Source organism: Carassius carassius, chromosome 31 (genome assembly GCF_963082965.1).
Source record: "Carassius carassius chromosome 31, fCarCar2.1, whole genome shotgun sequence".
Taxonomy (NCBI): Eukaryota; Metazoa; Chordata; class Actinopteri; order Cypriniformes; family Cyprinidae; genus Carassius; species Carassius carassius.
Genome location: NC_081785.1, coordinates 24196855 through 24215947, shown reverse-complemented (window position 1 = coordinate 24215947; position 19093 = coordinate 24196855). Strand labels below are relative to the sequence as shown.

General features: G+C 37.7%; 1 protein-coding gene across 3 annotated transcripts in view; it reads left to right on the top strand.

Annotated features, from left to right (window-relative positions):
• The window catches only part of daam2 (dishevelled associated activator of morphogenesis 2), a 189767-nt gene that overhangs the window by 144245 nt on the left and 26429 nt on the right, over positions 1-19093 (top strand). For all 3 annotated transcript variants that reach the window (XM_059519409.1, XM_059519410.1, XM_059519408.1), the window contains exons 6-10: positions 8581-8914; positions 10063-10173; positions 10267-10370; positions 10480-10546; positions 10710-10827. In XM_059519409.1, coding sequence (XP_059375392.1) covers positions 8581-8914; positions 10063-10173; positions 10267-10370; positions 10480-10546; positions 10710-10827 — 734 coding nt within the window. The remainder of the gene's footprint in view (positions 1-8580; positions 8915-10062; positions 10174-10266; positions 10371-10479; positions 10547-10709; positions 10828-19093) is intronic.

Genomic DNA, 19093 nt, shown 5'->3' with positions numbered 1-19093 from the left:
ACTTAGTTGATTTATGGTGCTTTAGAAATAACAATTTGAAAGATTTATCTTTTTATTCTGCTCGCCATCACACATATTCTAGGATCGATTATATATGTGTTTCGCCATCTCTGATTAACAGTATTCCGCATATAACGATGTTACCCAGTCTCATTTCTGATCACTCCCCAATACTTTGCAATATTAATCCTTCTACCTTCACTCCCAAGTTTTATAGGTGGCGATTTAATGACAGTTTGTTGACAAATTCAGAGTTTATGGCGCAAATTAATCAACAGATTAAGGACTTCTTGGAGATTAATAGATCACATTGTAAAAATCCACAGATATTATGGGAGACTTGTAAGTGTTTTATAAGAGGGTTTTGTATAGCTTTTTCTTCAAAATTGAAAGTATTTAGAACGAGGAGAATGTCGGAGATTTAACAAGAGGTGCAGACTTTGGAGGGACAACAAAAAGTACAATTCACGGAGCAAAGAAGTAATACTATATCCGCTTTAAGGGTGGAATAGAATTCTTTGTTTTTGCACAAAGCTGAGTTCATTGTGCATAGAACCAGACTAAAATATTATTTTCAGGGAGACAGACCCTCTCAGTTGTTGGCATGGAAGCTGAAACAAAATGAGGCAAAAGGCTCAATAAATTCCATAAGAAATAATAAGGGTGATATTGTAACAGAGCCCAAACAAATTAATCAGGTATTTTATGATTTCTATAAGAGTTTATACACCTCTGATAATCCTGTAGATTTGCATAAATGCAAAACCTTTCTTAATAGCATTACTTTACCGAAATTGCAATTGGCAGATATAGATTTTTTAGAGGACTCCTTAACACTGGAGGAGTTAAAGATGGCAGTAAAATCTCTTCAAAAAGGGAAATCCCCGGGCTCAGATGGAATTCCCCCTGAGCTCTATCTGGCCTTGTGGGACACAGTAGGAGTATTAATATTAGATTCTATAAACTATGCTCTAGAACATAAAACATTTCATAGGGATCAAAAGACTGCTCTTATATCATTACTGTTAAAAGATGGAAAAGATCCCATGGAATGTTCCAGTTATCGCCCCATATCACTGATATGTGGAGATATTAAATTATACGCTAAAGCTCTTGCGCTAAGATTGGATAAGGTAATGGATAAATTACCTTTCACATTTTGGAAAGGGCAGAATTGTTTACTGAAGACTGGGCTGTGCTCTCTTTGGATGCAGAAAAGGCCTTTGACAGGCTGGAGTGGCCATACCTGTGGGCAGTAATGAAACATTTGGGGTCCGGTCCAAGATTGTTATCTATGATACAAATTCTATACGAAACTCCTCTGGCCTCTGTTATCCCAGGCACATGTCAGTCCTCATCTTTTCCATTGCAGAAGGGAACACGACAAGGATGCCCTCTCTCACCATTATTATTTGCATTATCATTAGAACCCCTTGCTCAAGCCATAAGAGAGCACAAATCCATATATCCCATTGTTGTTCATGGCTCTAAACATTCTATATCACTTTATGCAGACGACATTCTTTTGTTCCTCTCCAACGTCAAAATATCAGTCTCGCACATGTTAGCCCTGTTTAATGAATTTAAGAATTTAGCAGGTTATAAAATAAATTGGCATAAATCATGGCATACTCCCTCTAAGTTCATCTGCCACTAATGTTCAATATCCTCCCTCTATTCCTTTAAGCAATGTTATCTCCTATTTAGGAATTAAAATATATGCAAAGTTATCAGAGATCACTCAAAAAAATTATAGAGAAATCTCTCAAAAGGTGAAAGAAGATTTACAGCGATGGAATACTCTCCCGCTTTCTTTACAAGGAAGAATTTCTATCGTTAAGATGAACATTCTTCCGCGTCTCAATTTTTTATTTTTCATGATTCCAATTTCTCCTCCACCTAAGTTTCTTGAGCAAATCCAATCTTTGATTTCCAAATTTATATGGAACAATAAACGAGCTAGAATTAAGTCTTCTACTTTGCAGCGTCCTATATTGATGGGAGGATTGTCTCTCCCTAACTTAAAATTTTATTACTGGGCATTTCAACTAAGAGCTTTAAAAGTCTGGATGGACGATAATTGCAAGGTGCCTTGGAAATCCATAGAGACCGCACTGGCACAGCCTAATAGGCTTCAAGACCTTCCATACACCGATTTAAAAGGCAAGAAATTTAAAATTAAATTTGGCACTATAATTGCTAATTGTTTGACAGTATGGAAAAAAGCAGAGAAACTGTTTGAAACAGTACCTAAATTTCATAAACTCTCCCCTCTATGGAATAACACTAATATATTGACAGGAAAGAAACCTGTCACATGCCCACTTTGGGCCGCTAAGGGAATTTGTACGCTCGGAGACATCTATAGTAAAGATGGTTTATATTCATTTAATAATCTACAGACTTTGTTTGACATACCTGGTTCTTCTTTTTTTCTTTATTTGAGACTGAGATCAGCCATGAAGGCTTACGGAGTTATGCGACGCCATACAGATGATACAGAATGGGATTAATATCTGATCCTAACTGCACTATATGTCAAAGATCTGTAACTGGTACAATGTATCACATGTTTTGGGAATGTTCAGTAATTAATCATTTTTGGATTAAAGTTTGTCGGGACTTAAAAGAACTGATTGACTGTAAGATCACTCCGGATCCTTGGCTGTGCTTGCTGAATGATGTCTCTTCTCTGAACCTTGGCACAGTGGACAAAGGGATTCTTTTTTCGGTTTTCACTGCTGCAAAGAAATCAATAATCGCACTTTGGTGGGACACTAAGGCAGACATCTCAAGACTGTGGTTATTAAATATGCAACAAATAGTTACGATGGAATGCTCCTTAGCTAGATTTAATAAAGCTAAACCAAGATTGGTACAGGCCTGGCAAAGAGCTGTAAAATCTATCGGTGACCTGTTTGTTAGGTAGTGAGATGTAGATGTATCTCCTTAGAATTGTGAAGTATCCATATCTAGGGTATTACGGTTGCACTTTATTTTACAGTACGTGTACTAACATGTACTTATAGTGTACTTACAGTGTATTTATCTAAGAAAGTTCTGGTAATACAAGGTAACTACATGGGGTAGGGTTAGGTTTAGGGGTAGGTACAGGGTTAGTACCTAGTTACTACATAGTTATTGTAATTACTATAATAAGTACATAGTATGTACATGAGGAACAGGACTGTAAAATAAAGTGCTACCGGTATTACTATGTCATCTAAATTACTCACCTTCTATGTAAGTAGTGCTGACAGAATTGGTTTCTTATCTGTTTTGTTTAGTTTTTATTTTTATTTTTATTTTTTTGTTTGGGTGTTTGTTTTGTTTGTATGTGTGTGTTCTTTTGAAAATTTATTAAAAATTAAATAAAAAAAATAAAATAAAGTCTTTATGGTGCCATGGTGGCCTGTAAACTGTAGCCAGTACAAACATCACAGGGGATTTATCATTAACATTTGTTTCTCTGGATAATTTTATATGAAGCACCATTACTTCAAACGAGTTATACTTGAAGCCTGCCCTCTGAGAAATCCTGAAAACGTTGTTATAAATTGAAGCAACAACTCCCCCTTTGCCTTTTAGACGCGGCTCGTGTTTATAACAGTAATCTTGGGGGGTGGACTCATTTAAAATAATGTAATCATCAGGTTTTAGCCAGGTTTCTGTCGAACAGAGCACATCTAGATTATGATCAGTGATCATATTATTTACAAAAAGTGTTTTCGTAGAAAGGGATCTGATATTCAATAAGCCAAGCTTTATCATTTGTTTATCCATTGCATCTGTTTTTTTGTTTGTTGAACCTCAATTAAATTGTTACTCTTAACTTGCTTTGGACATTTTTCGTATTTTCTAGTTCGGGGAACAGACACAGTCTCTATAGCGTGATATCTAGGTGAAAGAGTCTCTATGTGCTGAGAATTAACTGACCTCTGTGACGTGAGGCAGCTAGCAGACGGTCGGTTTAGCCAGTCTGTCGGCTTCCTGACCTGGGCCCCAGTTAGTCAAGTATAAACTTTAAGACTATTTGCCATATTTCTAGAGAGAAGAGCAGCGCCACCCCATGAGGGATGAAGACCATCTCTTTTCAACAGGTCAGGTCTGCCCCAAAAGCTCGTCCAGTTGTCTATGGAACCTGTTATTCTGCACCACTTAGACATCCAGCCATTGAGTGATGACAATCTGCTATGCATCTCGTCACCACGGTAAGCAGGGAGGGGACCAGAGCATATTACAGTGTTTGACATCGTGCTTGCAAGCTCACACACCTCGTTAATGTTATATTTAGTGATCTCCGACAAGCGAAGTCGAACATCATTAGCACCGGCATGAATAATGTCACTCTAACAATCTTACTGTATTTACGTTTAGCATTAGCCAGCACTATTAAATTCAATTCAAGTTTATTCAAGTTTATTTGTATAGCGCTTTTTACAATACAAATCGTTACAAAGCAACTTTACAGAAAATTATGTTTCTACAATATTTAGTAGTAGCTAGTAGTTTGTGCACGTTTGACAGGATTTTAGAAAAAAAAATAAAAATAATAATAATACAAGACATAGTCAGCTAGACGATGAACTATCAATATTATTAATTAATAGTTATTATATGATGCAGTCACACATGTAGCAATAATTGTTAGTTCTGTTTGTTTATTCAAGGTTAGCATCATCTGGGGTCCTCTGAGGGTCAGCATCATCTCTTCTCAGGTGTTCTGGATCCAGACTGGAGCTTGTGTAAATCCTAGTTACATCCGTGGCAAAACATAGAAACAAACATAGAGACATCAATAGCATAGCTGCTGATCCAACAAAGTAAAATTAGTTTAACCCAAGCTAATGAATAAGAATGCACATTTGATCAGATGCAACTACACTCACAATTTAAGAGATACATTATTCATATGCTTGGCGAAAGAGATGTGTTTTTAATCTAGATTTAAACAGAGAGAGTGTGTCTGAACCCCGAACATTATCAGGAAGGCTATTCCAGAGTTTGGGAGCCAAATGTGAGAAAGCTCTACCTCCTTTAGTGGACTTTGCTATCCTAGGAACTACCAAAAGTCCAGCATTTTGTGACCTTAGGGTGCGTGATGGGTTGTAAAGTGGTAGAAGGCTAGTTAGGTACGCAGGAGCTAAACCATTTAGGGCCTTATAGGTAAGTAATGATAATTTGTAACTGATACGGAACTTAATAGGTAGCCAGTGCAGAGACTGTAAAATTGGGGTAATATGATCATATTTTCTTGACCTCGTAAGGACTCTAGCTGCTGCATTTTGGACTACCTGTAGCTTGTTTATTGACGAAGCAGGACAACCACCTAGAAGTGCATTACAATAGTCTAGTCTAGAGATCATAAATGCATGAACTAGCTTTTCTGCATCAGAAACAGATAACATGTTTCGTAGCTTGGCAATGTTTCAAAGATGGAAGAATTGCATTGGAAATATGATTTTCAAAAGACAAATTGCTGTCTAATATAACACCAAGATTTCTGACTGTAGAGGAAGTAACAGTACATCCGTCTAGTTGCAGATTGTAATCTACAAGATTCTGTGTAGTGTTTTTTGGTCCAATAATTAATATCTCTGTCTTATCCGAATTTAATTGGAGAAAATTATTTGTCATCCAATCTTTTACATTTTTAACACACTCTGTTACCTTAGATAATTGGGAAGTTTCATCTGGTCTCGTTGAGATATATAGCTGGTATCATCAGCATAACAGTGGAAGCTAATTCCGTATTTTCTAATAATTTTACCAAGGGGCAACATGTATATTGAAAATAGAAGGGGACCTAGGATGGATCCTTGTGGCACTCCATATTTTACTGATGATAAATGAGATGACACCCCATTTAAGTAAACAAAATGGTAGCGATCGGACAGGTATGATCTAAACCATCTTAGAGCCTGCCCTTGAATACCTGTATAGTTTTGTAATCGATATATGAGTATGTCATGATCTATGGTGTTGAACGCAGCACTAAGATCAAGTAAGACTAGAAATGAGATGCAGCCTTGATCTGACGCAAGGAGCAGGTCATTTGTCATTTTAACAAGTGCAGTTTCTGTGCTATGGTGGGGCCTAAAACCTGACTGAAATTCTTCATACAGATCATTTTTATGCAGGAAGGTGCTCAATTGAGCAGACACAACTTTTTCTAAAATTTTAGACATAAATAGAAGATTTGAAATAGGCCTATAATTTGCCAGTACACTAGGATCTAGTTTGGTTTCTTAATAAGAGGCTTGATAACCGCCAGCTTGAATGGTTTTGGGACGTGACCTAAAGATAACGACGAGTTAATGATATTGAGAAGCGGTTCTTCGGCTACAGGTAACAACTCTTTCAGTAATTTAGTGGGTACAGGATCTAATAAACATGTTGTTGGTTTAGATACAGTGATAAGTTTATTTAGCTCTTCCTTACCTATATTTGTAAAGCACTGCAGTTTATCTTTGGGTGCGATGGATGAAACTGAAGTGTTAGACGTTGTAGAATCTACATTCGCTATTGTATTTCTAATGTTATCTATTTTATCAGTGAAGAAATTCATAAAGTCATTACTATTTAACGTTGGTGGAATATTTGAATCAAGTGGCGTCTGGTAATTTGTTAATTTAGACACTGTGCTAAATAAAAACCTTGGATTGTTTTGGTTATTTTCAATGAGTTTGTGTAGATGCTCTGCCCTAGCAGTTTTTAGAGCCTGTCTATAGCTGGACATACTGTTTTTCCATGCAATTCTAAAAACTTCCAAGTTTTTCTCCATTTGGGTTCAAGACTACGAGTTACTTTCTTGAGAGAGTGAGTATTACTGTTATACCATGGCACAGTACGTTTTTCTCTAACCTTTTTCAATTTGATGGGGGCAACAGCTTCTAATGTATTAGAGAAAATAGTGCCCATGTTGTCAGTAATTTCGTCTAATTCATGTGTATTTTTGGGTACAAATAGCAGTTGAGATAGATCAGGCAGGTTATTTGCGAATCTTTCTTTGGTGGCTGGAACAATAGTTCTGCCCAGACGGTAACGCTGAGACATATAGTTAATATCAGTTACGCAGTCAATACGCAGCATGCACAATACAAGGAAATGGTCTGTAACATCATCGCTTTGAGGTACAATATCTATAGCAGTAAGATCGATTCCATGCGATATAATTAAATCTAGTGTATGATTAAAACGATGAGTGGGCCCGGTGACATTTTGCTTGACTCCAAAAGAGTTTATTAGGTCAGTAAACGCAAGTCCTAATGTATCATTTGTATTATCAACGTGAATATTAAAATCTCCCATGATTAGCGCCTTATCAACTGTAACCAGAAGGTCCGAGAGGAAATCTGCAAATTCTTTTAGGAATTCTAAAAGAATTCTAAATTTGCCAAGATGTCAGGCGCTCTGGCTCCCGGTAAACATTTGACTATGGTGGCTGGTGTCTCTATATTCACATTCCTTACAATAGAATTGCCAATAACTAGAGCACCTTCATCAGGTTTCTCAGTGAGTGCATCACTTAGTGGGGAGAACCTGTTTAGTGTTTTGATCAGAACAGAAGATCTGTGTTTTGACCCACGACTATACTGCCTCACTGTCACCCAGTTGGCCTGCTGCAGGGGCTCTGTTGACGGAACTGAACAATGTACAGGAATCCCTGAGCTAGACGCATCCAGAACCGTATCTAGAGCCCTAACATTCTTACTGTCCTCAATTAAATTTTGGATGCGTGTCTCTAATTCTGAAATCTTCTCTGTCAGCCTAACTATTTCCCTGCATGTATCACATGAGATAGATAAACTGTACATGTGGCAAGAGGTGCAAATAACAATAGCAGGAGAAGCCATTACTCACTGTGTTTGATGAAATATTCTTACCACAGTTGTTTGATGAACTTGTGAGCTACGATCAGCAGCAGCAAGGCCAGCAGCCAGGAAGCAGAGAAAACACTGTCCAACAGTGACACCCGCAGTCAGGATGTCAAGTCAAGTGATGTGTCACTTACTCGGACACTCTTGAGAAGGGTTTAATGACATGAATGACCTTAATCTAAATAATGAGTCCTTGGTTTAGCTCAATATGATAAACGTGAGGATACTTACCCATTCTGCATTTACAAGTTTTCATGGTTGAATTGTTCAGTATACTGTTTTATGTGTTATTTATTTATGCAGCTGAATATATTAAGAAGCCATCTGGGACTTTTGCCAAGATGTCTGAAAATCAGAATGTTTTCACAAGAGAAGTTTTAAAGATAGTTCCTTCTGGTTTTTCGAAATACTTCCTAAGATCCTTTGCATTTAACTGACACAACTTTATTTATAGAATTAAGTCAATATATGTAATTCTCATTGGGTAAAAGACCATGGGATCTCAAAGGGGATTTCATAGTTTAGGCCCTGTTCTAAAGATCACATTGCCCTGACAAACATAAACTTTTTATTTAGTTTTGTTGGATCAGTATGCCGTTCATGTTTTAAAGGGACAACTGTGGCAGTGGTAGTTATGTTTCCTGATATTCTAGGCATTCGAAAAAACAACCTCACAAACCTTTGATGAATCTCCTTTCAGGTTTGTGACGCGCTTCATCGAGTTGGATGGCTTGACATGTCTTCTGAACTTCCTGAAGAGCATGGACTATGAAACTTCAGAGAGCCGTATACATACATCCATCATTGGCTGCATAAAAGCCTTGATGAACAATTCCCAAGGCCGTGCCCATGTACTGGCCCACCCACAGAGCATCAACACTATCTCCCAGAGCCTTCGCCAGGACAACATTAAGACCAAAGTGGCTGTGTTGGAGATCCTGGGCGCTGTTTGCTTGGTGCCCGATGGGCATAAGAAAGTACTACAGGCAATGGTACACTACCAGAAGTATGCTGCAGAGAGGACCCGCTTCCAGGTATAGTTGCTTTTAATGAGAGATTTATAAGAATGGAATTGAGCATCGTACGCAACATATGTAGAGTGATTTGACTTTATTATGTGTTTATTCAAATGTCAGAGTTTGAAATGATAGCTTTTAAGTCAAGTCAAGTTACCTTTATTTATATAGCGCTTTTAACAATACAGATTGTGTCAAAGCACTTTACAGTATTAAATAGGAAAATAGTGTGTCAGTAATGCAAAATGACATTAGTAATCTTTCAATTTTCAGTTAAAGGCTGATCATCATTGAATTCAGTGATGTCATCATCCAGCTCAGTTCAGTTTAATTAGTATCTGTGCAAACAAGTCGATGATATCGCTGGATATTAAGTATCCCCAACTAAGCAAGCCAGAGGCATCAGCGGTAAAACTCCATCTGTGACAGAATGGAGAAAAAAGCTTGGGAGAAACCAGGCTCAGTCGGGGGCCAGTTCTCCTCTGGCCAGACGAAACCAGCAGTTCGGTTCCAGGCTGCAGCAAAGTCACATTGTGCAGAGCAGGAGAAGCATGGTTGATTCCTAGTGACCCAGTAGATCTCTGAGCACTCTTGACACATCAAGCACCATAAGCAGACTTTAAAAACCCATTCCAGAGAAATATCAGAATACATTTCCACCTGTCTCCGCTTTGAAACAGGGTCTGTGATGAGAATCTGTCATTTATAGTCTTTAGCAGCCTATTAGGTACACAGTGGCTTAGTTGGTAGCACTGTTACCAAGAAGGTCCCTGCTTCTAGCCCCTGAAGAGCCAGAATGCCTTACTGTGTCTGTAGTGAGTGAGTGTGTCCCAGCACTGAGGTTTGCACGAGTAAGTGCACTTTCAGGGCCGGTTTGCGGCAGGAAGGGCATCTAGCATAAAACATGTGCCAAATCGAGTGTGAATCACTCCACTTGTGTCGACCCCTGATAAAAAAGGAAGAGAGTCATCAGACAAATAGCTCTCCTTTCCTGAAGTACACACAAAAATAAAAACTTTACAATGTTTACATTAAAAATTTACTTGTAGCAAGTTGCTCAGATAATAATGCAATACTCTGATAGGAAAAAAGATATTTGGTGAACAAAAAAAAAAACATTTGATAGAATTTTTATTAATTATATATTTTTGTAATTTTTTACTCAGTCTCTTTTGAATGAGCTGGACAGAAACACAGGACACTACAGGGAGGAAGTAAATCTGAAGACAGCCATCATGTCATTCATAAACGCTGTGCTGAATGCTGGGATTGGAGAGGTCAGCTGATGGTAGAACTTCCCAAAAAATAAAAAAAATGTTAATGATATATATACATTAATAACATGATGATTTCCTCTATTTCTCTCAAAGGACAGTCTAGAGTTTCGCCTTCATCTTAGGTATGAGTTTCTAATGTTAGGAATTCAGCCACTCATCGAGAAGCTGAGAGCACATGATAATGCCACACTTGACAGGTACAGAACATTATAATGTTAAAAAGGGGTTCATTTTCCACCTAACAATAAGTATGTGCACCATACCATTGCGTCTAATAGAAAGGCTGTTTGTGTGTGTTTGTTTCAGACATCTGGATTTTTTTGAAATAGTGCGGAATGAGGATGAGTTAGAACTGGCCAAACGCTTTGACATTGTGAGATCTTTTACATAAATGCATCATATATCCTTAAAGTTAAAGAGCACTTATTATATACAGAACAGCATGGTATTATTAGATTTGTTTACAAGGCTCCTGATTTCATATGTGTCCTATTTGGGAAAAAATTAATGTTTTTTTTTTTGTTGTTGTTGTTCAGACACACGTAGACACCAAGAGTGCTGGCCAGATGTTTGAGCTGATCAAGAAGAAACTGTGCAACACAGATGCTTACCCCCATCTTCTATCTATCTTACAGCACTGCCTCCAAATGCCATGTAAGGATCTGACATATGTGTATATGTGTATATGTATATATATATATATATATATATATATATATATATATATATATATATATATATATATATACACAACTATCCCTGCATTCCACAGCTAATGATGTCACCTTTATTTATATAATGCTTTATACAGTACAGATTGTGTCAAAGCAGCTTTACAGTATTAGACAGGAAAAACATGCTGATAATGCAAGAGGACAGAAGAAAACAGTCAGTTTATCAGTTAAAGTCAGTTCATTGTTGATTCAGTGATGTTATCATCCATCTCAGTTCAGTTCTCTTCAAATAGTGTCTGTTCAGTCAAGTCAACTATGTTGCAAAAAATTGTGTCCCAATTTAAGCAAACCATGAAGTGATGGTATCTGACTGTAAAAGTGTAGTACTTGGATATATGTATGATAGTAAGTAGTTATCACACACACACACACACACACACACAAAAAAAAGGTGCTATATAGAATCCATAATGGGGTGGAACGGTTCAACTTTTTCAAGGTTCGTTTGTATCACGATTTTAGAATCACAGTTTCGGTACAGTTCAGTATGTGCTATGTTTATGGAAAAAATACACTTTAAAATCAAAATAAATAAGAATATTCTAACTAAAAGCAACAGCACAAATAAATACAATAACAGATATAAATAAAATAAACAGTGTATTTCCATGTTTTTTTTTTAGGTAGGTCTACTGTAGCATTAGATTTCAGGTACAGAAATTGAATAAAGTAATCATATGTAAATCAGCACTGCATATTGGACTGTATAAATTAAAGATTATTCTTTATTAAAGTCACAAAAGCTTTTCAGTCAAGAGCAGTGAGTGAATTCTTTGTAGTTGCTTTTCGATTAATATTAAGTCACATTAAGAGAATGCACTGATCCAGAACACTGATACAGTACATGTCTGCTGTAGGAGACTTACCAAGATGGGCATTTTGACATAATTTTTGTGTGAATTTGTCCATTTAAACACAATACTTCAGAGAGAGCTTAATATTTGTGTGTGTTCTGAGACGTTGGTTTTCACACTTCAGATGAGCGCACGCACAAATCTTCTCACTGCCTGGGCAAGCTTGCATCCTTTGGCTCTTAAATGTTTAAACTGGCAAAGCATAAATATGTTTCGTTTAAACAGAGATATCAACGTGTGCTGTTCGGGTCTCATCTGTGCTTGTGCTTTCAGCACCCGGGTGATGACGGAATAAATGACTGCTCATATTCCAGCATACAGCTTTTGCATTGAACAAGAGTGAATGATTTGTCCAGGTTTTATTTGTATTTATTTTTTTCGTCGTTGTTATAATGTCTGGGAAGCCAGAATGCACATCCATCAACAGAAACATATGTTAGCTGAACCCGGTTTGTTTTACGTGTTATTTATAGCAAACCTTATTACAGATGCTTTGTCGGATTTAAGTTGAACCATGGTCCCAGTGCGTGCTGAACCGTGTGTTCGATTTTTGTCCACGAATCGTCCCACCATTAACCAATACCATATAAAGAACTCGTTAAGCCCAGTATGGTTCTTCAGTGGTGCTTTGGGGTGGTTAATGCATTACCCTGCATTACCCATTATATTAATTTTTTTAATGATGTTATCATGCCCTCAAGTCAAGTCAAGTCACCTTTATTTATATAGCGCTTTAAACAAAATACATTGCGTCAAAGCAACTGAACAACATTCATTAGGAAAACAGTGTGTCAACAATGCAAAATGATAGTTAAAGGGAGTTCATCATTGAATTCAGTGATGTCATCTCTGTTCAGTTAAATAGTGTCTGTGCATTTATTTGCAATCAAGTCAACGATATCGCTGTAGATGAAGTGACCCCAACTAAGCAAGCCAGAGGCGACAGCGGCAAGGAACCGAAACTCCATCGGTGACAGAATGTAGAAAAAAACCTTGGGAGAAACCAGGCTCAGTTGGGGGGCCAGTTCTCCTCTGACCAGACGAAACCAGTAGTTCAATTCCAGGCTGCAGCAAAGTGAGATTGTGCAGAAGAATCATCTGTTTCCTGTGGTCTTGTCCTGGTGGTCCTCTGAGACAAGGTCTTTACAGGGGATCTGTATCTGGGGCTCTAGTTGTCCTGGTCTCCGGTGTCTTTCAGGGCAGTAGAGGTCCTTTCTAGGTGCTGATCCACCATCTGGTTTGGATACGTACTGGATCCGGGTGACTGCAGTGACCCTCTGATCTGGATACAGACTGAATCTGGTGGCTACGGTGACCTCGGAATAAGAGAGAAACAGACAAATATTAGCGTAGATGCCATTCTTCTAATGATGTAGCAAGTACATAGGGTGTTATGTGAAGTGTTCCCGGTTCCGGTTTACCTAATTAATGCAGCCTAAAAATCCTTTAACGGATTTAAAACGGATTTCCCTCCAGAGAAATTCACTTTTTCCCAAATAATAAACCATGGGTAACTACAGTAGAAGCCTGAAGACCCTGTTAAATAAAAAGAAAAAGGCTTTTAGAGAGGGGGACAGGGAAAAATTATAAGCAATTCAAAGATATTTGAAGTTTAAGATTCAGGAGCAGAAAGAAGCATTGAGGTGCAAATTAGAACAACAACTGTGGCAGAATGGAGCAAAGGGGGTTTGGGTTGGCATGAGGAAGATCACGGGTATGAAGCAGAGTGGGGGTTCGCTGGATGGTGACCAGAACCTGGACAGGTGATCTGAACAGGTTCTTTAATAGATTCGACAACCCCATATTACCAAAGCCTTCCCCATCCGGTCTGCTGTCGCGTGCTGTTGACCCTCCTCCCACCACCTTACCCATGATATTATCTCCCCAGCGTCCTCTCTCCCTTGTCTGTTAGTAGTTCCACATTTAATTCTTCAGTCATGTCAGGTCAAGAGGGAACTGGACCGACTGAAGCCGGGGAAAGCTGTGGGGCTGGATGGTATTAGCCCCAGACTTGACCTGCTCTGCACAGTTGTGTGGTATCTTCACATACCTATTTAATTTGAGCCTAATTTGAGACAACATCTTGTCTGGTCCCTGTTCCCAAGAAGAGACTCCCTACTGACCACAATGATTATAGACCTATACCACTCACTTCACATATTATGAAGATGTTTGAGAGACAGGTCCTCTCTTAAATCAAGGTTAGTCTGTCAACATACATGGAATCCTTTACTTTTTGCATATCAGCCCTATATTGCTGTAGATGATGCTCTCATTTACATGCTACAGAGGACCTATGCATATCTGGACACTCCTGATGCATCTGTGAGGTTCACATTCTTTGACTTCTCAAACGTCTTCAATACAATTCAGCCTCAACTGTTGTGCGAAAAGATGAGGAGAATTTAGGTGGATTCATCACTGGTCCTGTGGTCTATAGAATAGTCAACCTTTATTTATATAATGCTTTTAACAATACATATTGTGTCAAAGCACTTTACAGAATTAAATATTGTGTCAATGCAAAATGACAATAGTAAACACTAAATTTTCAGTTAAAGCAGTTCATCACTGAATTCATCCAGCTCAGTTCAGTTTAAACAGTATCTATGTAATGAAGTCAACAATATCACTGGATATAAAGTGTCCCCAACTAAGCAAGCCAGAGGCAACAGCGGTAAGGAAACAAAACTCCATCGGTGACAGAATGGAAAAAAAAAACCTTGGGAGAAACCAGGCTCAGTCAGAGGGCCAGTTCTCCTCTGGCCAGATGAAACCAGCAGTTCAAATCCAGGATGCAGCAAAGTCTCATTGTGCAGAGGACTCATCTCGTTCCTGTGGTCTTGTCTCTTGTCACTAGGGATATGTCTCTGGGGCTCATCTATTTGTCCTGATCTCCGCTTACATTCAAGGCTGTCGAGGTCCTCTCTAGGTGCTGATCCACCATCTGGGCTGGATACATACTGGATCCGGGTGACTGCAGTGACCATCTAATCTGGATACAGACTGGATCTGGTGGCTACGGTGACCTCTGAATAAGAGAGAAACAGACTAATATTAGCATAGATGGCATTCTTCTCACAATGTTGCAAGTACATTGTGTGTTATTGGATGTGTTCCCAGTTCTGGTTGTCCTAATTAATTCAACTTAAAAATCCTTTAACAGATTTGAATATTAAAAATGTGTAAGTGTGTTATGTGTAAACCAGGTTAAAGAGATGGGTCTTTAATCTAGATTTAAGATAGAGTGAGTCTGCTTCCCGAAAAATGTTAGGTAGGTTATTCCAGAGTTTTGGCACTAAATAGGAAAAGGATATGCCACCCGCAGTTGATTTTGAAATTCTAGGGATTATCAAATTGCCAGAGTTTTGAAAATGCAGCGGATGTTGAGGACTATAATGCAATGAGAGCTCGCTTAAATACGGAGGTGCTAAACCACTCAGGTCTTTATAAGTAATAAGCAAGATTTTAAAATTGATATGATGTTTAATAGGGTGCCAGTGCAGTGTTATCAGAACTGGGATAATATGGTAATACTTCCTGGTTCCTGGTAGTAAGAACTCTAGCAGCTGCATTTTGGACCTGTTGGAGTTTGTTTATTAAGCATGCAGAACAAACACCCAATAAAGCATTACAATAATCTAATCTTGAGGTCATGAACGCATGAATTAACGTTTCTGCATTTGACATTGAGATCATAGGTCGTAATTTATATATATATTTTTTAGATGGAAAAATGCAGTTTTACAAATGCTACAAACGTGGTTTTCAAAGGAAATGTTGATATCAAATATCACATCTAGGTTCCTAACTGAAGACGAAGAATTGACAGAGCAGCCATCAAGTCTTAGACAGTGTTCTAGGTTATTACATGCGGAGGTTTTAGGTCCGATAATTAACTTTTTTTTTTTTTTTTTGAATTTAGCAGTAAGAAATTACTCGTCATCAACTTTTTAATATCGACTATGCTTTTTTTGTTGTTTTTTTTTTCAAATTGGTATATTTCGCCGGACAACAGTTATATAGAGCTGAGTATCATCAGCATAACAGTGAAAGCTAACACGTAGTTTCCTGAAGATATCTCCCAGGGGTAACATGTAAAGTGTGAAAAGTAACAGACCTAGTACTGAGCCTTGAGGTATTCCATACTGCCCTTACATCTTCACCCACTGCTGCGAATTGATGGCGGTCTGATATGTATGATTTGAACCATGCTAATACACTACCACTAATGCCAAAAAAGTTTTCTACTCAATGCAAGTGAGAGATAGAACCCTGATCAGATGTTAAAAGCACGTCATTTGAAACTCTAATGAGAGTAGTCTCAGTACTATGATACAGTCTAAATCCTGACTGGAAATCCTCACAGATACCATTTTTCTCTAAGAAGAATAATTGTGAGGATACTACATTTCCTAGTATCTTGGACAAAAAAGGGAGATTTGAGATCGGTCTGTAATTAACTAGTTCTTTGGGGTCAAGTTGTGTTTTTTTTTTTTTTTAATGAGAGGCTTAATAGCAGCCATTTTTAAGGTTTTGGGGACATATCTTAATGGCAATTACAAATTAATAATAGTCAGAAGAATATGACTATTATATATATATAAGAATATTCTTCCAGAAGACTTCTGGAAGCACCTCTTTTAGGAGCTTTGGTGGAATGTTTAACATACATGTTGTTGGTTTAGATGATTTAAAAAGTTTATATATTTCTTCCTCTCCTATAGTAGAGAATAAATGGAATTGTTCCTCAGGCAATCTATAGCACACTATCTGATGTGATACTGTAGCTGACGGCTGTATGGTTACAATTGTATCTCTACTATCAATCTTAGACATAAAGTAGTTCATAATGTCATTACTGCTGTGCTGTTGGGAAATGTCAACACCTGTTGATTCTTTTTTTTTCATTAATTTAGCCACTGTATTGAATAAATACCTGGGGTTATGTTAGTTTTCTTCTAAAAGAGACTAAAAGTAATCAGATCTAACATTTTTTAATGCTTTTCTGTAGGATAGGGTACTTTCCTGCCAAGCAATACAAAATACCTTTAATTTTGTTTTCATCTATTTGCGCTCTATTTTCCAGGCTGCTCTCTTTAGGGTGCGAGTGTGCTAATTATATCACGGTGTCAGACTGTTTTCCTTAATCTTCCTTAAGTGTAAAGGAGCAACCGTAACCAAAAATACTACAAAAGAGAGAGTCCATAGTTTCATAAATTCCATGTGACAGTATTAAATCTAGAGTATGATTTCAACAATGAGTAGGTCCTGACGTGTGTTGTCTAACCCCAATAGAGTTCAAAATGTCTGTGAATGCTGATCCCAATGCTTCTTTTTCATTATCAACATGCATATTAAAATCACCAACAATTAAAACTTTATTTGCAGCCAGCACTAACTAAGATATAAAATCAGCAAATTCTTTAATATATTCTGTATAATGCACTGATGGCCTGTATACAGTAGCAAATACAATCATCAAAGGCGATTTATCATAAACACTTGTTTCCCTGGATAATGTTATATGAAGCACCATTCCTTGAAACTTGTTATACCTGAAACCACCCCTCTGAGAAAGGTTTTTGTCAGAGTACATCTAAGTTATGACCGGCGATCATCATATTATTTACAAAAAGTGCTTTCATAGAAAGTGACTTGATATTCAATAAGCCAAGCTTTATCATTTGTTTATCCGTATTACATCTGTTTTTTAATTGTAGAAGTTCAATTAAATTGTTACTCTTAAATTGGTTTGGACGTTTTTTGTATTTTCTAGTTCGGGGAACAGACACAGTCTCTGTAGTGTGATATGTAGGTGAAAGAGTCTCTATGTGCTGAGAATCAGCTTATTTCTGTGGCATGAGGTGGCTAGCAGATGGTCATTTAGCCAGTCTGTCTGCTTCCTGACCTGGGCCCCAGTGTAAACTCTAAGACTATCCCGGCAGGGCCGGCCCTGACCAATTTGCTGCCCTAGGCAAGATTTTACCTGGCGCCCCATGCATCACAGCCCATTTCACCCTGTCATTGTGTTCATGATTTAGCATATATATATATATATATATATATATATGTATACACACACACACACTACAGCAGAACTGTTTCCAACACTCATAATAAATCATCATATTAGAATGATTTCTAAAGGATCATGTGATAGACCGGATGTCACATGTGACACTGAAGAATGGAGTAATGATGCTGAAAATTCAGCTTTGCATCACAGAAATAAATGATAATTTAAAGTATAATAAATTGAAAACTAATTATTTTAAATTGTAATAATATATCACAATATTACATTTTTTTCTGTATATTTGATCAAATAAATGCTAGCTTGATGAGCAGTAGAAACTTCTTTCAAAAACATTAAAAATAGTAATGTTTCCAAACTTTTGGCCTGTACTGTATCCCCCCAAAACTGCACAACTGTAGAGTAAAACATTAATAAAAAAGTGATAATAAAAAGTGCGTCTTAAAACTGACATGATTGTACAAAATCACAGTCTGGGGACTCAGAACTCAGAACAACTGCTAACATTAAGTTTAAGGTAAAAATAACTGCCATGAAATTATTGCATCTTACTCCAATGCAATAAATTGTTCTTTCACTACATCTCTTTACCTCTGTCTTTATCCTCTTCTCTTCTTTTTGGCACTGTATCTATCGCAGACTATGCTCGTTTATAATGTGTCATGTAAACTGGCCTTCCGTCACAATCAGAAAACTTTCACCGTGTCTAGAACTGGCGCGAGCTGCCAGGCCCGTTTCTACGAGCTGTGTGTTAACAAAAGCAGTGCTGTCTACATTGGATGCGGCATCGGGCACGCTACACAACAAATTACCAACAACTGTTCGTGCACGCGCTCTGTTTCTGACGCACTTCAAGCACTCGATGGGCGGGGGAAGATTGAAGAGCTGGACTTTTTTTTTTTTTTTTGCTTTATTGGGTAGTATTTCGAAATTAATGGTTTTTAAATAGTAGCCTATTATAAAAAAAATTATGTAAAAAAATAAAATAAAATTCACTCGTTCACTAATTCTGGCGCCCCTATGGATGAGTGGCAGGGAGGGGAGCAGAGCATATTACAGAGTCTGACATCATACTTGCAAGTTCACACACCTCTTTAATGTTATTTTTAGTGATCTCCGACTGGCGAAGTGGTCTCCAACACTTTTAAATTTGCCAAGATGTCAGGCACTCTAGGTTCTGGTACACATTGGACTATGGTGGCTGGTGTCTCTATTTTCACATTCTGTACAATAGAATAGCCAATAACTAAAGCACTTTGATCAGTTTTCTCAGTGGGTGCGACACTGAATGGGGA